The following is a 23058-nucleotide window of genomic DNA, read 5'->3' on the forward strand; positions in this document are numbered from 1 at the left end:
CTAGGCCTTCTTCGCCTTGGCGGCCGTGTCAGTCTGCTCCACCTCCGTAGGTAAAGGTGCAGGAGGAGCATCGCGGGCGATCTCCGGAGACTCAGTGTTTTCTTCAATGGGTCCGGGCTCTTCCTCGAGCGTCCCATCTAACGTCGTGGGCTTGAAGTCCCCATTGTCAATGGACGCCGGGTCATGTCCGCGTCCACTGTTGCTCGCCGACACGCCAATAGCAGGCGTTCCTCCGTCTGCAATCTTTTTCTTCGTCTCTGAAACGATCTTTTCGGCCTCGCTGACCTTGGCCGCAGTCGTGGGAGGTCGTTCCACGCCAATGGAGCTTTCCTTGTCGTTTTGGCTCTCTAACAGCGCAGCCTTATCCAAACGCACAATCATACAAGACAAATTATCGGTACTGAAACGATTCAACGCATGGTCGACCAGAAGCTTCGAAGCCTCAACCGGGTCCTCTATATTGCGAACGAGATCAACCGCTTCTTGATCAGAGCAAACATCCCAAAGCTGTTAATTTGTTAGTAATGTCCAAAAAGTCAGGCGTCGAGAAACTTACTCCATCACATGCTATAATGATGAACTCGTCACTCTCAGGTTGGATAACGGTCTCGGTTGTGTACGGATGCCCAGTGACAAGATCCTTCATATAGGTATCGCCAAGGGCTCTCGTGACAGCCAGCACGCCATTCACGCGGTTGTTGAGTATCAGACCGCCAGCGTTAGCTATACGTTTACCCTCATTCTCATCACTACCCTTGTGGTCGTATGACAGACGCAAGGCTTTGCCAGAGCGGCAGAGGATGATGCGCGCGTCTCCGACGTTGGCCGTGTAAAGAACGCGCTGGCGGCTAGCCGAGCTCTTCAACTTGGCGTGTGCAGCCTCCGGGCTGTTTGCAGAGGCGGCCTTGTCGCCGGTTGGCTCCTCTGAATTGGACTTGACAGCCTTGGTGGCCGCTGCGGTGGCCGGCGCAATGGCCTGAGAACCAGTCGCAGATCGATCGCTTGGTACTCTGTCCTCCCAACGCAACACAGCGACAGCAGCGGTGCATCCACTGTTCTTAAGAGGGAGCTTTTCCAACTGCGCGTCGACTGAAGTGAAGGTTTGGTCGAGTAGCTCTGGGATGGGGCCGTTGGGGTTCTTCCGGATGGTGTCCTCCAAGATGATGTGCAACTTCTTTCCACACCAGTCTGCTGCAAAAGTTCCCGCGTGACCATCGAAGATGGCAAAGTATCCGTTGTCCGTCTCAACCATGTCCTGAGAAGCATCCTTGTCATCGGCAGCATCACTCTTTTTACTGTCGAGGACAGGAGCCGGGGTGTAGAGGAAGTTGTACAGGAAAGCGTGGGTATCCTCCATCGTCCGGCGGCACTTCTTGTTCCTATCTTCCCAGACGCCGACACGGAACGTGGAGCGCGGTCCGGGAATAGACTCTCCGGCCGAGTTGTTATGCTGACCCTGGGGCACGACGAGTGCGGGGTCCTGCTTGCCCAGCTTCTGCAACGGAGTCTGCGCGCTCACATCCGAGTTGGATCGGCCAACCTGAGAGAAATTCAACGTGTTCTTGGCGTGAGCCAGCAGGCCGGCAGCCTTGCTCGAGACGCCGCTAGCCCGGCGTTTTTTATCGGCGGCTCCATCGGTCTGACGTCCTGGGGGACTACTATTTCCACTCCTCTTGTCTCCGCTGACGACCTGATCGGTAGCCTTGGGCTGAGCCTTCTCGGAGTCGGGCGAGGGCGACTTGCGATCTTCCTTGGAGTCGCTCTCCGCCTTGGGCGCTGAACTTGAGCCGCCGCCGAACATTCTAGTCAGCAGACCACTCCCCTGGTTGGAGAGGCTGCGACGCTTGCTTCCTGCCAGTTTAAAAAGCCTTCAAAGGATTCAAGGGTACCGTCCCGGGCGCGCGATCAGTTGAGTACGATAGGATCGTAGGAAGTCTGTATGTTCGTCGTCGGTGTATATTGTCGCCGGGAAAGGGGTCGCAAGGCCAGGATATCTGCGAGAGGGACAGGCGGTGTTAGCTTTAGAGTTGCAAGCAAGCAATGTTCGTCGGATTCATGGAGGGGCAAAGTGGTCCGAGGCCGACCGGGAGCTAGGAAGTAAGTCGGGTCCGAGCTAGATGCAGATGAAGCGTCGGGTAGGAGAAGCAAGGGAAGAACAATGTGGACAGGCTAGATCTTTAAGCAGCAAAGCAATATCGCCACATAAGCGCCGGCTGGTGGCCGCAATGGAGTTGGATATCAAGACAGGAGATGGGATGGGGTAGGGCTGCGAGAGGCTTCTTGAAGATTGCGCGCAAAAGGACGATGCGAGATAGAAAGGCGGGAACATGCAGAATGCCAATGTCAGGAGCGTGATGTCTCTGTGCATAGATGGTGCTCCAGGGTTGATAGGTGACGTAGGCTCATTGATATTCGGAAGGGGGGGAATCAAGATGGGAAGCACCAGGACTCACAAAAGTGACGTACCCACCGAGACGGAGGAGCGGGAGGACGTCGATGGTAGGTGGTTGAAGAGCGAGAAAGGGACGGCTCGGAGGAGATCTGGAGGCGCAGTTTGCCAACGGGATGGCAAAGGCTGCGATGTCGTCTGGGAGAAGAGCGGGTTGGTCAGATTTGAAGTGAGATGAGGTGAAAGGAAGTTCGGAGACAAGGTTGTGGTGAGGCAGCAGATGCGGATGCGAATGTTGCGGCGCTGGGCTGGGCTGGACTTGGGCGGGCGCTGCGTTACGCTGTGGCTCTCCGCAGTGGGCAGCAGTGGCAGAGGAGGGGGAGGGGATGTTTGGTTGGAGGGGAAAGGGCCAGGAAGAGCGACGTGGACCGGGTAAGGTACGAATACCTAGGTACCTTACCACCTTACCTTACGCAGGTGTGGTCGTGGACGTCCACCTGAGAAAGAGAAAGGCGGGAACCACGATTCGCAGGGTCGCTTTATTAGCGGCGCTTACCTTGACTCCGTTACGGGGAGGGGTCCTTCCAATCCCTGCAACTTATGAAGTACTTGGATTGCTGGACTGGCTGTTGGGTCGTTGTCGGGGTCAAAGGTGTTTCTGCAATGCGCTGCTGAGATACCTTTACGCTCTGTCGTGGATTCGACCCAAACGAAGGGGCTTAGGCGGGCGGGATCTGAATCCCGGCCAAGAAACGTACGGGCACACGGGGGCGTTTAAACTGTCGTGGAGTGTCTGATGTCCGGTACGCGGTTTGGGACTCCCGGGACGAGAGAGGGAACCTTGGAGGAGGAATGGATGGGATGGGATGGATTAAGAGAAACCAAACTAGCCCGTCCGCCCTTTCTTCTGCCCTCGCGTCTTTCCTTCTTTTTGCTGAGGTAAACCAGTGGAAGGCCACCCGTGGACTGGACCTGCCCTGACGGGTCTGGAAGGGAAGCGCGAGATGGCCGAGTGACCTCACTCTGAGACCCAATGCTGCAAACATGCTAGTCGAACTAGGCCTTTCCTATGCCGATCACCAGCCCCAGAGTCCCGGGCTCGATCTCTTTCTTTCTCACGATGGAGGCTGCCGGCCGCTACCCAACGCTTCTTTTTGTTGTTGCCCATCATGAACTCGCCAAAGAGCTTGAGGATGAAAAATCGGCGAACCTAGGTATTCTACGACGAACGCATGGATGGGTTTCTCACATTGCATGAACCGTTCGAGAACACCTCCAACTCGCTTACCCCTTCTGGCACCGCCCGTCAGTCGGGATCATGCCGTGTAAGAGACTCAAAGCACCTTCCTACGCCGAACTGGATTTCCTTACCTGCTCCCACGAACCCGTCGCTTTCATCCATTGCTGCTAAGGCCGCGATGAGGCCCCTCTTGTGAAGCTTAGATTGGGTTGCCAAGCAGCTTGGGCCTTCGCTGCCTCTAGGCTGATAGAGCGGTGTTGAGTTTTTTGGTCAAAGGATAACTAAATTAGCACCTTTACCCAGCAGCCGCCCACTGCGTCGGTTACTAAGGCAAGGGACAGATGCAGTGGAGGCTATTCTCATGACACCGCATATCATCTTCAGCACATCGCTTTTCGCGTCGTCTGCTGGACGTCTTTACTCAGCTCCCACGGCAGTGTTGGCATGACAGCTCAGCTTCGGAACCCTGGACAGGAGCGGGGAAGGTTCAGGTACGTTAGGCAGGTACCCTACCCTACCTTGCCCTGTTGTTGATATTTTTGACATTTTTACCCTCACGGGCGCCAGCAAACAACGTGCCCGAGAATTCGGGGTCCAAGTTGGGGTCCGGTTCGCTGGGTTGGGCTGGGCTGAGAGATCCGACAAAAGAAGCCAGGCCCACATTTGCGAAAGCGACAGCGTCATGCTGACTCGGGGGAGTCCTGCCGACATGGCATTCTGCAAATCGTGTCTGTTGTGTGTTCATCATGTGTGCCTGGGCCATCTGGCTTGGTGTCCACTTGGGATCTGTTTATTGCCGTGGCATCCAGCTGCCACAGGATGCTCTTGAGGTCCCCGGCATAACTTTTTTTTTAGCGTTGATGGCTCCAGTGTCACACATCACGGAGAGGAGGCACGTTGACAGAGTATCTTCGATTATGGCAGATCTACTTCAAAATAGTAGGTAGTGAGTGCGGTGGCAACGCATGTCCACCCCAGGCAGAACTGCATGCTGTGGTCTTACCCCCAAAGCAGCAGCTCGGTTTACTCGCCCCGATGGCAGGTACTCGTGGGAAACGCAGCCATCTTAGCGGGGCACCTGAATTGCTGTGGACAAATGACGCAATGTTCCGAAGCAACCTGCCGGATGCCAGCGCAGAGCGTGCCCACCGACACAATTTCATGGTTGCTGCATGAAAAACGAGACGCCGCTTAATGGAAAAGAAAATAAGTGCGCCTCCCCTTATCCTAGGGACTCCGTACCGTATGTGACAAAACAAGCTAGCTGCCCAGGATCCCTCATCATCCATCGTTGCTGTCCGCAAAACATCGTGACCGCTTCATTGAGTGTTACTATGGCTACCGCCTGAGACTGTCAAGACGGGCCTGGAGGTCGTCGTCGCCGGGATCCGCACCTCCACCTCCTCCGCCGACTGCTTGAGCAATCCTGCTCTCCGGCACCGCCGCGGTTTGCATCCCGGACGGTGTTTCGCCGAGCTGCAAGGGCCGTTGTTAGCCTACCGTAGTACGTCCCGAAGTCGGCACGCATGCTTACCGCTGATGTCAAGTCAACCCCGATCTCCTCCAGAACTTGCTCCACAACCTCCTCGCCCTCCTCCTCGGCGCCAACGTCCATGGCATCATCAATGGCGTCGTCCATCATCTCCTGTCTTTGGTCCATGATATCGTTCTCGCGCTCGAATTCCATGGCGATGCGCTGGAGGGCGGGGAGGTTCATCGATCGGTTCATGCTGCCCAGGGCCACGGTTGCGCCCTTCATGGCTTGCATCATCTGCTCGTTGGTGCGATAGGTCTGTCGCGAGTTTACAGTCAGTCAATCGTCCTGGGAAGCCATCTGGGATGTCGTACCTGCAGCCTAAGCGAGATCTTTTGCAGCTGGCTGCGCATTCCATAGAACTTCTCGATGTACCTATTGATAGCATCCATCAGTACTATTGTCAATTGTCAAGTTGATGCTTAACCGACCTCCTTGTGCGGACAAGATCCTTCGCCTGGATCTTGCAAGCACCCATCTGTCCCTTCTGCGCGCTTTGCTTGATCTGGGTGATCAACTGCTTTTCTTGCTTCTCAAGCTTGACTCGGATCTGGTCCAGCTCGCGGATAGCCTTGTCCAGCATGCGTTGGTTCTTGCGCAGACGCTCCGCGGGCGTCATGCGCTTGCCGAACATGTACTCCAGAATCTGTTGTCGCAAGATTAGCACCTGGGCCGTGGCGGGGAAGAGGCACACAACGTACGTTCATGGTGGAGGTTGGGGACCGTTTCAGCCAGACGAAGAGTAATTGTTTCGACGGTGCACCTACGCAGCAGTCCGATAGACGATGGATCGGTCGCTTGTTTCGTTTGGGGGTTGTCGTCGGGAAAGTTGATAGAGACTCAGGTTGCCTGGCAGGCACTCACGTAACGGGCAACGGAACGAGGTCAAGTCAGAGGCAGGTAGGTACGTACAATAGCTTGGCACGGCGTAACGTAGGCGAGCCCATGTGCCAGCCTTCCAGGGATTCCAAGAAACATGGGCGATTACGCTGTGACAGGCGCCCAGCCAGTCCAAGGGCGCCACACAGGTGCCCGCCTTCTGGAGAGCCCGTTGATTAGATAAGGCTCTTTTTTTTCGGCCGCGGTATTTTCCCGGGTGGCTCGACTGGACTGGACGTGACGGGACGGAACAAGAACTCGAGCCAATGGGTGGTGCGCCGCGACCAACAGGGTGGAGGAAATTTGCCGCTCCGCCCAAAATCATGCGCTGGGAATTCTTCGTTAGTGACGAGCTTCCCTAAAAACAATTCGCGGGTGGTAAAACTTCCACCGCCACTTTCCACACATACTCGACCCTTTCACCCCTCACATACACCACGCCCTCGACCATGCTCTTACCACCCTCAACCGACCGAAAATGAGCCAAGATTATTTCTCGAAGAAGGGCAAGGCCCCGATGGACCAAGAGGTCGACAGAGACGATTCCGACAGCACGCCGCAGCATCCGTCATCTGGCAGACATCACTACATGACTGTAGGCTCTGGCTCCACTTCTGTCCACGCCGCCCAACTCCAAAACCTCCTCGACAACGATTCCGGCTATGGAGGCAGCATCGCTAATGGCGAGGCTCTGTCCGCCGCGGACCGTCATATTCCAACTGCCGCCAACGGTCACCTCTCTGAAGCTGACCGCCGTTCTCAGGCCGGTGCCATTCACCAGCTGTGGTATAACGCCCACCGGGTGACACTCGGCCGCTCGATCAATAAGGTTATCGAGCTATTGAAGGAGCTGCAGGAGATGAACGTCTCATGGCCCGCACATTACCCCTCCGTCACCCGGGCGGAGAAGACTTCCCGGCCGGCCATGGGCCACGCATTCTCGACTGCCGGCGACGTCCATGGATCTGCTTCCTCGGTTCCTACCTCCCCGACGTCGCCTCCCTCAATTCGACGATCTCTGACCTCGGTCGAAAGCGCCGAATCGAGCCGGGCACAGGACAGGCGCCCCGCGGAGGAACCCCGCCTCGTTACACCGCAGATCGCCCAAGATTTCTCGATTTTGAAGCTGGATTTGAAGCTAGGGTCTCTTCACCAAGCGGAGCTCGTGCACTCTTTGGAGAAGGGCTCTATCGCCTCGCTGTTGGATGGCAAGATTAGCTCGAGCATTCGACATCTTCTCAACTTACGCGAACGAATCGAAGATACGTCAAGCAAGGTCTTGGTTACGGGAGACCTCAACGCTGGAAAGTCGACATTTTGCAACGCCCTTCTGCGGAGGAAGATTTTGCCCGAGGACCAGCAGCCGTGCACAGCCATTTTTTGCGAGGTATTGGACGCTAGGGAGAACGGCGGTCTCGAGGAGGTTCATGCTGTCCATAAGGATGCGACGTACGACCGACACGACGAGAGCTCATACGACGTCTACAAGCTGTCACAGTTGGAGGACATTGTCATCGAGAACGACAAGTACACTCAGTGCAAGGTCTACGTCAAGGATGTGCGGACTATTGACGAGTCGCTGCTCAACAACGGTGTGGTGGATATTGCTCTGATCGATGCTCCTGGACTGAACTCGGACACGACCAAGACAACCGCTGTATTTGCCCGGCAGGAGGAGATTGACGTCGTTGTGTTCGTGGTTTCTGCAGCAAACCACTTCACGATGACTGCCAAGGAGTTCATCTGGGCCGCCGCCGCAGAGAAGGCGTACCTCTTCATTGTGGTGAATGGCTACGACAATATCAGAGACAAGAACCGGTGCCAGAAGATGATTCTGGACCAGGTCCACGGACTCAGCCCGAGGACGCACAAGGAGTCTTCGGAACTGGTTCACTTTGTGTCCAGTAACGCTGTGCCTACAGCTGGTCCCTCCGGGAGTGGAGGCGGGGGCGGGGGCGGTGATGACCCCGGCGACGACCCCAAGGGTAAGGGCAAGGATCTTGACAAGATCCGTGACTTTGAGAATTTGGAACAGTCGCTTCGCAGGTTCGTTCTAGAGAAGCGTGCCAGGTCGAAGCTGGCACCTGCGAAGACGTACTTGCTGAACATTCTGAACGATGTCAATGTGTTGGCGAACGTCAACACCGAGGTCGCCCAGTCTGAGCTGGACCGTGTTACCAACGAACTCAGAGAGCTCGAGCCTCAGCTGGAGTCCAGCAGGAAGGCAAAGGCCCAGGTTGGCGACCAGATTGAGAAAATCACCGAGGACACATGCAAGGCCGTCTACGACTACACGAGGTTGACGCTCAACTCTGCTATTGAACATTCTGGGGACAACAACCACGGTGTTCCGTACCGGGGCCTGTTCAGCGCCTTCGACTACGCCGAAGAACTGAAGGATGCCATGATGTCCTACATCCAGGAGGCCGTCGCCCACTGCGAAGAGCACGCCAAAGCCAAGACTGTCGGCGGCGTCAATGCCATTAAGCAGCTCGGTATCATGCACCTGGGCGATGACTACCAAAACCTGGTTTTCCGCCCCGACGTCATGTTCAAGCGGAAGAGAGACTCCATGGCGCGCCAGGTCGATGTACCGACGGAGCTGTTGGACTTTGTCGACTGGAACACCATCATTCAGAAGCAGGAGAAGGTCGCAGGTACCGGCATGGCCCTCACTATTGCAGGAGCGTTGGTTCCTCGCATGATTGGCGGCAACGGATGGTTGGACCACGCCTTGAGTGCGGCGAAGATCCTCGGTAACGACAACTTGCGAAAGCTCATCATCCCGGGCATCATCGCAGCTGGTAAGTTGACACGATATTTGAACACTCACAGACGGACAGCTAACGAGCCTAATAGCCTTTGCCGCCGCGTACTACATTCTCAACCAAATCCCCAACTCCCTGCCCCATCGTCTTGCGACCAAGATCGCTGCTCAGCTGGAGGCCGTGGACTACGTCCACAGCAACTCCAACCGCATTTCGTCCTCGGTCCGCAAGGTCTTGCGCTACCCCGCCGACAACCTCCGCGTCGGTCTCGAGCAGTCCGTCAAGGATCTCGGCCAGCGCCGCGAGGAGACTCTCAAGGTGCGCCAGGAGAGCGAGGTTGCGCTCAAGTACTTTGGCAACCTCTACCGCAACAGCGGGCAGCAGAGAGCGGTGGTGCAGGGCGTCGACCTCGACGCTCCTCCCCCTGGCGCTGCTGCGGCTGGCCTCCACTGAAAACCATTCGTTGAAATCTCTCAACTCATCCCTTGATTGTGGCTCGATACCTAACGACAGCATGGAACGGCGTTCATATTTTCGGTGGTTGATGACTTGGGCTCCCCTCGATCGAACTCCCCCTACCCGGGGGTTCTTGTACGCACCTATACCTGACTTATTCCCCCTTTTTTGATCTGATGAAAACGGTGTGTTGGAGAGTGGATGGAGCTGGTGGGCAAAAGATATATCACATACGTAGAGGCCTGAGAAAAGAAAAAAATCCGACCCTAATCCGCTCAATCACCATGTTGAAGTTCAGTCTTGAATTTGCATCACCCGTTTGACGCTTGAATTGAGCCTCACCACCAACATCATACATTCGTATCCAGGCCCACCTCCCTTTTCGGCCGCGAAGCCGAACGTGATACACCAGAAACGTCCGAAGCACATGATGACAGTTCCGAGAGCGAGGTTGCGAACAGCGCCCAGCCAGGCCCGAGCTCGAGGACGCAATCTCGGAGAGAGCCCAGGGCTTACGTATCCCGTTAGCTACCGAGAGCCGGACTGGACGGACCCCATCGACCGGAGGAGGGAAGCTCACATTAGCGCGGGTCCGGGCCCCTCCCCGCCCCCTATCTGTCTTGCCTCTCGCTTCGGTTCATCTCTCTCATTCTCCTATTCACGTCTCTTCGAGTTGTCCCCGGCTCGGCGTGCTACGTCCTCAGATTCGCAGGCCAATCTTTCAAAACATTTGAAGGCGGTTTCCACTGTCGGTGTGGGTGTCACACCTGGTGATACTGGGAGTGTTGTAGATAATCCCGCTTTCCCGGTGTGGGTTCCTGTCGATTTTGATTGATTTGATGGGGCACGCCGGCGCCCCGCCCATTGAATAATTTAGATGAACCTCCTCTCTCTGTCTCTTTTCCCATCTATTTGCCGCATGCCTGCTCGTAGGGTTTGGGTTGTAGGGAGTTTCTGATTATGCACGTAATATGCTGCGGATAAGCCGCGCTAAAATTTTATGATGGGACTTATGGTGGTGTGTGGTTGGTGACATGTTATGTTCCTTGTTTCCTGTGTGTTGCTTGTTTCTGCCGTCTGGAAATGCTGGTGGCGGCAAGCTTCCTGGACTTGTTGGAGATGGAGGTCCGCTTGGACCTCCTTTTCCCTCTCTTCGTCCTTTGCGTGAAGAGAAGGAATCCGAATAGCCAACGTTTTTGGAGGTTGAGCTTACTGATGCGGCTACTGCAAGCTGCACGAAGGGAACAAGCGAAGGACCGATTTAGTGGGTTTTTGTATGCAATGCATGCAAGCTGCAGGACACTTTATCTGAGCTCTTCCTTGTGGAAACATGCGGTTGGGATTGGGACGACGTTCCTGCTCAGGCCGTTTGATACAAACGCTGCATTGCTTGCTTTCCGGCTGAAGAACAGGCTTCAGTTACTGACGGGCGACTGACCGCACAAGGCATACTGTGATGCCGATCTGTATATGATTAGGGGGGGATTGCACTGCAGCTAACATCAGATCCAACCCAAGACATTGTTCGAGACACGCGATGTCCGTCTGCCGGTTTCTGGGCTGTGGGGAAAAATGCTAGCTAGTATTAGGACTGAATGAATTATTTCGGAAGGGCAATCTAGGCTAGGGAGATCGGTGGACACGGAGCACGTGCGGACTATGGATAGTGTATTTTACGAAGCGTGGCATTTTCGTCTTTTTGATTTATTTGGCGGAGTTCAGAACGGCCTTGTCTGGATGTCATTCGTGTTGGTATGAAAGAGGAGACGGCCGACAGATGAGGGGTCAAAGCGTCGGGGAGGGGGGAAGGGGAGGATGGGTGGTGTGAGGGGAGGGAGGGAAACATTGATTGCAGAGTGTTCAGGTTTTTTGGCGTTGCGCGGTCATTAGGATGATTGTTGAGGACGCTGCATCCTCAACTGACGTGACGCCGTGTGTGGTGGTTCGTGGGCATGAGGATGATGACAAGAGTTTAGTTAGGTGGCGGTTGGTTGGTTGGTTGGTTGTGGTGGCTTTCCTGTCAAAAACCGTCCCCCTCCACAGACGGAACCGGCAGGGTGGTATTCGCTCATGACGACGATGACCACCACCACCACCACCCTGTCAGTGTCAGGCAAACTCAGAGTTTCTGCTGCGAAAAAGAAAAAAGTTCAAGGGTCGATAGTTCCCGGGTTCCCACGCAACGGGAGCGACACGGAGATCAGCCCGCTGGGATGAACTCTGCCAATCCCCTATTTTTGTGATGTCCTGCGGGGTGCTATTTCTGACATGACTTCTGGTCTTGCACTGCGATTTTCCTTGGGGAAATTCAATCTTAAGTAATGCGTGTAAACGACGAACAATCTCCTAGGCGCGCCCGACGGGTATTGGAAGAGAGGCAGAAAGAGTCATGCACCTGGCGAAGAATTGCCATCAATGCAATTGAAAGTCGAATCGTCGATTGGCCTTCTGGTCCTAGCAAGACCCGGGCTGGATGATGGCAGCAGAAACCCATTCGTCGCATGTTGGTGGGAGGATGCGTCGAAAGCAGTTTCATTAAACACTTCTTTTAATATAGACGGCGACGTTATTATTGTCTTTGCCCCCATTGAAAGGCAGGCAGGCCGGGACTCCGGCGCGTGCAGGATTGGGACGTTTCAAGCTTTCCCGTCCCCCTGGATCGTTTTGCCAGGTTGTGCCCGTCAACCCGTCACCGAGTTGCGTTGCGTTTTGTTCCCTGACTCTCGTGGTCTCTCAAAGATGGGATTCCACTGACAAATGGCGTCGTCGAATGTGCTCTTTGAGGCATGGTAGCGTCTCGCAAGCCTTTTCGTTAGCGGGAACGGTGGCGTTGCCAACGGGAAAGGGGGCAGACGGGTGGCATGCAGGAGAGGAGAATGCTGCTGGAGCTAAGAAGAAACGGCTTCGTCCATCGGTCGTGGTCGTTTCGAGCTTGCATCTCTGAATGGCCGGTTCAGGATGGAATTGGATCTTCTTAGGAGAAGACTGGAAGTACAGAGTAGTGCACCGGGGTCTGGCCCCATGGAAGGCGAGGTGCCCCGTGCTCTCTTTCTAGGTACCTTACCTTAGGTAAAGGCCAGGGCAGGCACCTATGGGACGATGGTCCGTCCTCCGGTGAGGTGCAGCGCAGCGCAGTAGGCAGGCACTTGCAGGTAGAAAGCACCGTCCACCATCCACTACGGCCCCCGGCGGAGGACGGTTGACGAGCTCAGGAATGATTACAAGCCAATAGCGACCCTCCACTGGCCTCGCCTCCGGGGCGCCACCCTCGAATTGCTCTCCCTAACCCCCGAAAGGGAGAAGACCCAGGGGGGACGGGCAGCGAGAGGACCACCGGCCGAGGGCCAACACGGCGAGGTGGGCGTTGATGGGCGGACACGAAATTGGAGAGTGACATTTTGCCGTCTTTTCGTCGCCCTCAGTGTCACTCACCACTAATCCTTAATCGCTAACTGTGCTCATTGCTACCTTGCCGTGTTGGAGCTATCCCAACCTGTGTCCGTTGACAGCTCTTTCCTCCCCGTCTCTCTTTCTTTTTTTCTCTTCTGCCACTGCCCAACTCTGCGTCGTGAGGTACAGCAGCAGCCACCTCATTCCCTCGTCTCATCCTGTCTACGTTGGACAACGCCCCCTTGACATTACTACATTGACGTACCTTACCTCACCATACCGTCCTTCTTTATTCTTCTTCTCCCCTTCGTTTTGGGCCCTTGATGGCTCTCTTCCCCCTTCAGAGTACCTTTTGCCTAGTTTAGTCGCTGACGGATCCAATTTCTTCTTTACTCTTTGCTTCCTTAGTGCTCTGTCGCAGCCCTGTCTGTCATTGGAGCCGTAATTTACCATTCACTTCCCTCTTCTCTTCCTACCTATCTTTCCTGGGCCTAGCTGTGTACATCCAGTTGTGTTATCCGCTCTCCAGCAGCACTATTCATAGCTGCGCGGATAGACAGACAGATACATACACTAGCCATCTGGAGGATATCTCGTTCTATCCCTCCCGTTCCCTTCTCTGTCCAGCACAGCACAGCACACGCTGCACGCGCTCCAACCCTGCGTGCGTGCCATCTGCGCAACGCAGGTCCATCACATCCCCATCCCGCGCGTCAACCGCACTCTTCCTGCCACACCCCCCCGAGGTCCGGCATTGACAAACACGACCAGCCTCTCCCACACCCAGCACGGCATTCCAGCTAGACCGGTCCAAGATCAGACCCCCCCTTCCCTCCAAGTCGGATTCGGCCTCCACACCGGCTCTCTGTCTGTCTGCCGCAACCCTCTCTACCCCCCGAAAAAAAGAGACCGCCCAAATCTCTCTTCTCAACCCCTCGTCGCCAAAAAGAAACAACCAGGCCAGGACCACACAAACACCTCTGTGCCTTCACATTTTGTGCTTCACAGAGCTCAGGTTTGTGCCCATGTGCGGCTCGCCCATGCTCCTTGGCCTGTCCTACATGTTGCCGCCGCCGTTGCCGCTGCTTCTGCCGCGCCTGCAATCGCCCTCCTTCTCAGCCTTACCCCTGAAAATCGCAACCGCCATCGGTCAGGTCTGCCTTTGCTAAGCGACGACGACCCCTTCCGAACCACTTTTTTGTTCTTCCTCCCAGCAGAGAAGTCCAGAATCCAGAATCCACACCCCGAGCTCGCCCTGCGTTGCGCTGCGCTCTCTCCCCCGGGGTTCACCGGCCCAGCTCCCTCAGCTTCTCACTTCCGGTCGCGAAACCCTTCACCGGCCGCGCAATCTACCGCCGACTGCACACGAACGAACCCCTCCGATCCGAAGCCCACCGCGCATTACCGTAGGCCGGCGAGGCCACCGACAGGAGGATGTCGCTCAATGGCCTGGACGACCCAAAGGTCAAGGAGGCCCACGACGCCGCCGTTGCGGAACCCGGAGGATGGTATGATGATCCCCTCCCCTCCCTTTCCAGTCTTTCCTCTCGCCTTCCCCACCATCATGGACAGAACCACAAGTTGAATATCCCTTGCTGTGCTTGGGGACACCGCGACTTGGCGCATCGCGCAACGTGCTACGCGCCGATGGTGCCTCTTTTCGTGGATAACCGTGGTCCTGTGTCTCTCCTCTGTCCCATTGTCACGCGCGTGTAGTTCTACGTAGGCTAAAACTGTTGCGCCAAACACAGGTTTCTCCTCAAGTACGCGAGTCGCGATGATGTCGAACTACTGGGTCGCGGGAACGGTGGCATCGTGGAGATCCGGAACAACATAGCTCAGTACGAAGATGAGAACGAGGACCACTCGCCCTTGTTTGGCTTTCTGAGGTACAGGCGTCGGAACGTAATCATTAAATATCTTCCCGAAGATTGCTCTCGACTTGTTCAAGGTGGGTTCTGCCTCTTGTCTCTGAGCGTCTGCACAGCGGCGCATTACGTTGCTGGATGGCGCCTTCCATTTCTAGGGAGAGGAAGCTGACTCGGCCTGTCTTCTGACTACTTGCAGCGCGTGTAACTGTTCACTTCAACGCTGTGTGCGAGCGTTTTGCACCGTACAACACGACTTTTTCGATTGCTACCGCGAAGGAGCTCAAGGACACCAAGCTATCCGCCGCCTGCTCCTTGCACGCTGCGTCTGGCTCGACTTCATCCTCTACAAGCTCCCTGCGGCGGAGACGGTTGATGGAAATCGCGGAGGAAGAAGAGGAAGAACAGAGAGCTAGCAAGAGAAGATCAGTCGGCGACGGTCTGCCGGAAACCCCCGGAGAAGACACCGCCGAGGCACCGAAGTCGCCAATCCCAGAAGATCCGCCGGTGAAGTTGAATACGGACCTGGCAAACTTGCCCGAGGAAAGCAAGTTCTCCGAGACCCTGGAGCCACCAGAATTTGTCGGAGCCAGACCGTCCTCCCCCACAAAATCAATCGACGAAGGCCGGCGCATGTCATCACAATCCTCACGGCCCGAACTGTACAGCTCATCCTCGTACACCAGCACATTCGGCAAACCCAGAGTTAAGCTTGCACCGCGGCCTTCACTCGACGTCGCCGGCCATCCGCGCACCGCAGCTGTGGGGGCAGCTTTTAGACCAATTTCGCAATTACCGTCCGGCTTCAAGTTATTCTCCAAGGGCGCCAAAAAGGGAAAGACCAAGGAAAATACTCTGGACCCTTCCGAAGCAACCCACCTTGACGAAACAACCGAAATCTCCTTGGCCGCCACCGCAACACCCCTACCCGACGGGGATCCCATTTCCCAGGTTGACGAGCCCGTTAGACCACACACGAGCTCGGGACCAGGAGCCCGACCCACCACAAGCTCGGGCGCCTCAATTAAATCAGCCATGCCGGCCCTCACCATCACCGCCGCTGCTACCAAGCAGACTATGACGCCCGAAAAGGCGCGTCTGATGAAGGCTATGAAACTGCGGGAAAAGAAGAAGAAACTCAGCATCCAACCCACTTCTGTTCCTGTCGCCGACGTCGATGTCGACGTCGATTCTGCACCGACCGAGGAAATCGTCACTGAAGAAGATAAGGCGGAGCCTACTGAACACGTCGAGGAGCTAGCCGAGCAGACCCTTGCTACCGAGACCGACGGCGGCGAAGGCGAAGGAGAGAGACGACTCTCAGTTTCCAAGGCGGACTCCGGCATCGTTGTCGACGCGTCCTCCGTATCCGTTCACACCGACGTTGCTTCTGAAATCACCCAGAGCGACTCGCATCCTGCCTCTCCCATCATTGCTTCCTCCGAGCCTGACCACTCGACCAAGGCGTCGTCGCTATCCGAGTCTACTGACGAGACGGTGAAGGAGACGGAGGAGGATCTCCAAGACCCTCAAGCAGAGCCGGTTGATGACGAAGCCGTCGCAGACGAGACGCCCAAGCCAATCGAGCCCCTGCCCGAGCTGGTAGAAGAACCCGAAACCGCCGCCATCGAAGACACCCAGCCCGAGACCGATGTCCCTGAATCAAGGGAGCCTGAGCAATCACTCCCGACCGATAACGAAGTGAAGCCTGTCGAGCAGGTGGAGGCGGCCGAGCCCGAGACACAAAATACGCCCGTTGTTGAGCGGACCCCAGAGGTCGCCCAGGTTGAGGAGCAGCTTCCCGAGGAGGTGCCAGAGACTGAGAAGTCCGAGGACCAGCCTTCATCTGAGCAGGTTGAAGCTGAACTTCAGCCCGAACCAGAGAAGATCGAGGTCGAGGTGCCCAAGTGTCCCCTCACCTTGCCCATCTCCAAGTTTTCCACGAGCCCAACACAAGAGAAGGCTTCCTCGCCGAAGCAATCGCCCAAGGAGGACGTGAAACAGGAGATTCAAGCCGCCTCTCCGCCAAAGGAAGAGACACCAAAGTCGCCGCTGTCGCCTCAATCCCCGAGCCTGAGGGTTCCCAGATCCAAGTTCTCGACACAGGATCTAAGAGCTGCTGCGACCGAGGTGCCCATGATCGTCTCACCGGAAGAGGTTCCTGAGGAGCCTCTACAGGCCACTGCAGAGGAGCATGGCGAGAATGACGTTCAGTCAGCCGAGGCTGAGAAGCGGCACTCTCTCGTCGACCCCATCCGCACTGATCTCGACGAGTCTGAGAAGAAGGATGACGGCAACATCTCCGACGACGAGGATCTCATGAATGAACTCGACTCTGCTACCGTCGAGCACGCCCAGCCGGTAACCGTCTCGAAGTCACCCATCACACCAGTTTTCCCCAGTCCTCCACAGCCCGCCAGCAGGCCCACCTCTCGTGGTGTCGTACGCACCATCTCGAACCCCATCCGCGGCAACCTTCTCACGCCTGCTGATGTGGCGGCACAGGACCAGAACAGGAGATCCATCTCTTCTGGCGCCGCTTTTCTGCACAAGATCACGCAGCAGCAGAACCAGAACCTGGCTCCCAAGCAACCTGGCAAGATTGGGTCTAGCATCTCCCAGCGGATCAAGGCCTTGGAGAAGCTCTCTGCGAACGCACCTGGCGTCGTGGAAACCAACGACTCAAAGTCGCCTAGGCCTTCTTCTGCCTTCTTCTCCGTCAAGAGGGGAAGCGTCAGAGAGCCTCCTTCTCGATCACCGTCGGTCATGGAACGCACAAACTCTCTCAGAGTGCCCAGTCCAGCGCCTTCATCAATTCTGGAGGACACACGAGATTCATCCCCCGAAAGTGCCAAAACCCGCGGGAGATCCGGATCCATGGCCAACAGGCTTTCAATGTTCGAAGTCCCCGGCGCACAGCCGCCCAGAGGACGGCCTGAATCTATCTCTGTCACGGCACGGATCATCCGCGATCCCAGCCAAGTAGGCAGGGTCCCAGAGCCACCTAAGGATCCTTCTGAATTCGGCCGCCTTGAGCTTAGGGAGTCTCCGTTGGTTGTCGATCACCAGAAGGCCGAGCCCGAGCCTCCTATGCCCCCGCCCGAGCTGGCGAAGGTTGAGGTTTCCAAGGAGACGATTCAGGAGAGGAGACTTTCTAAGGAAAAGCGCCGCTCCCAGTCCGTCGACCCCGCTGAGTTGGATGAGCCCCCTCGCCGTTCCTCCCTCAGCATCATGAAGGATTTCATCAAGGACCGCCGCAAGTCCGTCACTTCGCCGTCCGCCGAGGTCCTCAGCGCTCCTCCCCCCATGTCTCCGTCCAAGTCTCCTACGAGACCCCCTTCCACTCACCAGAACTCGGGAGGCTTCACCCGCCGTCTGTCTATCAGCAGCCGCCGCTCCTCTATTAGCAAGGAGAACCTCGCCAGCGGAGCGATGTCCCCTTCCATGTTCACCGAGGGCAGCGGCTCCGGCGACGACAGCAAGTCTACTACCAGCGACAAGAAGAAGAGCCGTGCCAGCCGCTTCATGCGCCGCCTGTCCTCTTCGCTCAGCAGCGCGGGTCGTAGTAAGACCATGACTCCCACTGCCATCTCCCCCACCGTGCAGGAGGAGGACGCGCTTGAGGTCACCCGCCTCCAGCAGCCCACCCTCGAGGCCTTCATGGGCGATGTCAACGTCCAGTTCCCCGACAACCTGCTCTGGAAGCGTCGCAGCCTTTGCCTGGACTCCCAGGGCTTTCTGATCCTTAACGCCGTCGCTGGCTCTGCTTCCACCGCCGCCAAGGACAGGCCTTCTACTGGTGTCGGCATCAAGAGATATCATCTCTCCGAGTTCCGCACGCCTTATATCCCCGATGTCGAGCTGCAAGAGCTGCCCAACAGCGTGGTCCTTGACTTCGTTGAAGGCTCTGGCCTGCAGGTTGCATGCGAAGATCGCGCCGGACAGTTGAATGTCCTGCACAGTAAGTTGCCATCACTCCCATCTCGAAGGCAATGAGCTAACCCGTCCCAGTTCTCCAAGACGCGCATCAGAGCCACAGCTCCTTTGGCCAATAAGCTGCCACGACTCGGGACCTTACTTACATACACTAACTTCTTCATCAACCAATTCTACTATACCCACACACTTCCATTCTCACCAAAATCACCCATCACGCCAACTCGCCGCTTTTCTTTGTCCACATCTCTTCTTCACCCTCTCACCTTACGACGACCTCAGGCTCGACATGCATTGCTCTCGCCTCGTCACTTATTGCCGACATCACCATGCCAGCCAGCACCCAAGACCGTGCTGGCAGCTGGACTACCCGACTACGCCTCCGACACACCTCTTCCCTAACTTAAAGGGCACTAATTGCATGTCGCATGGCCCGACGCCCACTACACGTACTACTTGCGTTTTTTTCTTCCTTTTCTTCATTATCGCACTTTTTTGCACTTCGTTTCAGTCAGGAAATGATACCACCCCGCAAGGGGACCGTTCAGGTTGGAGAGAGAAGCATTTGGAGACGCGCTTTGGCTTGTTTGGAAATGCCTATCCAACAGAGCTTAAAACCGGCTTTTCAGATGCGAGAGAGACATGGCTTCTTGCTTTTTTTTCTTTTCTTTGAGAGATGTAGAAAAAATGGGGGAGGCGATGCAGATACAGACCGGAGGGGAAGGAGAAAGACGGCCTCATTTTTTTTCGGCGCGTTAATACCCACAGATTACGCACGCCTGTGTTGGAGAATTCTGAAATGTACATACTAGAAGACCTACAACCATACTTCCCCGAAGGGGGAGGATGGGATTTGGAACAGGCTGGCCTCCGTGGGGGCTATTAAGATGCTGATATCTGACTTGGCTTTCGTTCTTGATGTGATGCGATTTGATGTGATATGGAGCGAGTGTCTGTGCGTGAGGGTAGCCACAAGTATTTCTTGCGGCGGTGACGTGAAAGCTTGACACACCACGGCCACGACAGAAAAGCTGATACTGGACATGACTGCCATACCGTTGACCGCGAAAGGGAAGGTTGGTCCCTCAAGCATGTGGAAGTACGGTGTTCGTCTGTCAACTCTGTTATAAATACAAGCCAGCACGCCGCCTCGTTCCGTCTCGTTCACCATGATATAGGGTGGTTAGGGTCCCAGATGCCTCTACTGTCTTGTAGCAGCGGATAATGGTGTCAAACTCTCATGATCTGCCTGCCCTGTCGCTAAAGATGTCTTAGGTTCGTTCCCAGGCAGTCTGGAAGAAACACCAATCGAGTAAACCGTATTACATACATCGCAGACTGAAGAGGAAAGCAGAGATGACGGCGAGCGTTTGGGTGTTCATGGTTGCGGTTGAGTATTTTGATGGGGCACACAACCTGAAGCAACTGGACTGGGGTGAGGACTTCATAGACTGGAGACAATTGCTGAGTTCGAATGCCTTGGCTTTCGTGGAGACCAATTCGTTGCAGAATCCATTTTGGGTAGTCCAAGCAGTCTTTTATAGACTTGAGCAACGCGCTTCCCTTGGGGAACTTGGCCTCAATAAAAAGCAGGAGGCGATGTCAAAGACTAAACCAGCGATGGTCTTGTGGTCGAAGCTTGATGTCAATAACAAGGAAGTCAGGACATGTTCTGACCTCAAAGCTACGAAGTTGTTACCTTTTCGGACATGAACGGAGTGGATCGATGCTCGCCGGATACGCAGGAGATAGAGATGGTAGAGAGCGGCGGCTGAGATGATGGAAAGTCAATTTTTACGATTATCACCCTTGACTTGTTATCTTTCTAAGAAATGAATAGACCGCCAGATCAGATAGCAAGCTTGGATTCCAAGTGGTCCACGCGCGTCCGAATTGCTTACGCTGATCTGGGAAGAGCTTGGCTACACTTATATTCTTTGACTCCAACCGTAGTAGATAAACATGGACACGGTCGAAGAGTGCTGCCATCATCCATGGACTGTCCATTCGCCTTGGATATTTAGACAATCCTTGAGTTTGTACATTATCTTGACTTTTTGCATTGTCCCAGCAGAATGGGAGCAAAGTCCAATGTACTCGATTGGATTCCTGATCATATTAGGCGAGGTGCAATTTCACATGACGCTTCCAGTATTTTGGTATTGACGACATTCAACCGCAGTGGAAGTGTATCTGCAAACACGGTTGAATAATCTTTGCTCATAAGCAGTCAACAGCGGAGACGATAGACGGAGACGAGCCCGTAGATCTTGAGGCGACTTTCAGGACGATTGCGGGTGGCGTTGGTGTGCTGGACGGCTGTACGCGGTTGCGAGAGCTTTTCTGAGGGTTTGAGAACTCCCGAGGTTGCCAAGGGTTTCGTTTGTCTGGGAGTCTCTCACTCTTTTATATGGGCCGTTTTGGTCTAGCATTAGGGTTGACGTGTGTGCGGTGGGCGTTTCCTGTCTCGATGATTTTGTCCACTTTCTATGCATTGAGACTGCAACTCTTAGACCATGTCGCATTCTATATTACATTTCGCAAATATTAATATTGCGAAAGCAGGCCGGAAAGAACTTTTTCTTCAAAGTGGAGGGGGATGTCATCGCCTCTCTTATTCCCGAGTAAGACAATATACGAAAGGAGATGCTGTTAATATCAGAAAATGCCCGTACACACGCAAATGTGAGATCATTCTCAGATCATGCTGAAACTCACTTCTCAGCGCGAATACTTAGAAGACGACAGAGGGCTGAGACGAAGGCCGTAGTTGAGGCATTGTGTCCATGTTCTTTCGAGTTACGGTGTCGTGTTGCTGGCCACGCGTTCTGTATCCCCGAAGCTTACTCTCTTGCAACTCGGAAATCGACGAGGGTAGTATTATTTGACGAGTTCAGAAACCCACTGTAACGCGTACAAATATAACTACCAGCTGCTTCAGAAGATATTCAGTCTGGCGGCAACAGCCGAATGATGACTGCCAGTCTGTTGTATACAAACTGTACATTCCCGAAACAACAAACAGCAGGGTACATGTTCATGGGTTTCAACCGTAGATAATGCAGCTATGGCAAGTATCTGTACCTGGTATACACCGGCGAGAACAACGATCATGGTCGACATCGTCCTGTCGCGAGATCGCACGAACTTCTTCTTCTTCCAGCTATCTCAAGCTGAGTACCGGTTGCGAAGAAGATGCTGCTTAGCAACATCCCTTGAACATAGAGAATCATTGTTTCTGATGCCCCTCTTCTAGCCGAGGGGAAACGTTCTTATACTTGGAGAACACAATCACAAAATCGATTGTCAACCCTGAAATTGACAGATCTTGAGCACTTTAGAGATCACCTTGAAGAAAAGCGACCTCATTCGACTGCCAAATGGTATATGTGTGCTCCTTCTGTCCATCGTTTTCGCAGGCAGACGTTATCATCATGGAGCGCAGCAACATTACCAAGGAACCATGTTGATATTTTCGGCAGTTATGAGTCATGATTTACATTAACATGGTGAATAAAGAAGAAAATAAACCAAATACTTGCAGGAAAGGCTAGAAGAATGGTGGACGTCGAAGACCAGTTGACGGTTTGACTTGATTCAATGCCTCAATACTACGAACACGTTCCACCAGTCTCAAACATGGGCAAGAGAAATTGCAGCTCATCACAGCCCCGGAGCTCCTTTTCAAATATTGGACAGAGTTTCTAGGGTTCTGAGACCCACGACACAGCAAATTTCGACTCATGTTACATGGAAGAGACTGTCACTGGTAGGCCGACCTTGCAAAGATCCTTCGCTCCCCTGCCTACATGCAGGACCATCTTGTCCTCGTGTCCGCCAACCTTGATCTCTCCTGAACTCTCAATTCAAACCCGCCTTGTGAAAGTAGGGCCCTCGAAGTACGTCTGACTTACCGTGCAGCTGCGGGAATGGTGTACAGAGCGTTGAGTGCACCGGTTTATCGACTGTATCAACACCAACCAGTATATATTAATCGCATTTGCCGTTGTCGTTATATCAGAACTCTCCAATGGTCTGGGGACGGTGCGTTCGAACTTCATTAATATTCCTGACGTGAATAGTCGGTTCTACCACCTGCAGTCTGAAGACTCCAGAGTTCATCCGGACTGTATGCCATCGCGCCGAATACACGTAGATAATACTGCCAAGAAAACGACGAAGAAGCGCCACGGAAGTGAGCAAGTTAAACTTCGGGAATTATGTGCTAGTGCCAGAGAGTGTGTTTCGCCGATACATGATAGCACCGGGCACCCAGTAACACGGCATTTGTCGGGAGCGGCACCGTTCTGGATACTGCAACCACATGCTTTCCTGGCGAATATCTGGATGAAGAAGCGCAGCTGCTAACGCATCTTGAAGTCTAATTCCTCTAGAGCTGTGAGTGCCTCAAGGAAGGTCAGGGTTGTACCTACTGGAACCGCGAATTGGATGACGCTGTGGCTCCTGCTACGCAGAGCTCTCGACTTGACATTGCGCCAAATGCCGACCAACCCACACGATCGAGCTCCTTCATCGTCTGCCAGATATAAATACGCCGGGTCCTGTGGTCAATTGGTTCTCGATGAGGCAAAATCAGC

The 23058-nt window shown here is 54.7% G+C and overlaps 4 protein-coding genes across 4 annotated transcripts; 2 read left to right on the forward strand and 2 right to left on the reverse strand.

Moving 5' to 3' along the window:
• GCG54_00012161 (Protein phosphatase 2C-like 1) lies at nt 1–1801 on the reverse strand (the record flags this gene model as incomplete). The annotated part of the gene is made up of 2 exons (XM_045412047.1): nt 1–507; nt 557–1801. The coding sequence occupies 2 exons, from the start codon at nt 1799–1801 to the stop codon at nt 1–3; spliced, it is 1752 nt and encodes a 583-aa protein (XP_045263831.1).
• A 3166-nt stretch (nt 1802–4967) lies between these two features.
• On the reverse strand, nt 4968–5870 carry GCG54_00012162 (Charged multivesicular body protein 2a; the record flags this gene model as incomplete). The annotated part of the gene is made up of 5 exons (XM_045412048.1): nt 4968–5105; nt 5164–5421; nt 5478–5538; nt 5595–5830; nt 5865–5870. 5 exons carry the CDS (start codon nt 5868–5870, stop codon nt 4968–4970), a joined length of 699 nt encoding a protein of 232 aa, XP_045263832.1.
• A 650-nt stretch (nt 5871–6520) lies between these two features.
• Nucleotides 6521–9263, forward strand: GCG54_00012163 (Transmembrane GTPase fzo1; the record flags this gene model as incomplete). The annotated part of the gene is made up of 2 exons (XM_045412049.1): nt 6521–8846; nt 8902–9263. 2 exons carry the CDS (start codon nt 6521–6523, stop codon nt 9261–9263), a joined length of 2688 nt encoding a protein of 895 aa, XP_045263833.1.
• A 4827-nt stretch (nt 9264–14090) lies between these two features.
• Nucleotides 14091–18579, forward strand: GCG54_00012164 (uncharacterized protein; the record flags this gene model as incomplete). The annotated part of the gene is made up of 4 exons (XM_045412050.1): nt 14091–14164; nt 14408–14607; nt 14724–18485; nt 18536–18579. The coding sequence occupies 4 exons, from the start codon at nt 14091–14093 to the stop codon at nt 18577–18579; spliced, it is 4080 nt and encodes a 1359-aa protein (XP_045263834.1).
• Nucleotides 18580–23058: the final 4479 nt, after the last annotated feature.

This window comes from Colletotrichum gloeosporioides (genome assembly GCF_011800055.1).
Source record: "Colletotrichum gloeosporioides strain Lc1 chromosome Unknown consensus_49, whole genome shotgun sequence".
NCBI classification, from domain to species: Eukaryota; Fungi; Ascomycota; class Sordariomycetes; order Glomerellales; family Glomerellaceae; genus Colletotrichum; species Colletotrichum gloeosporioides.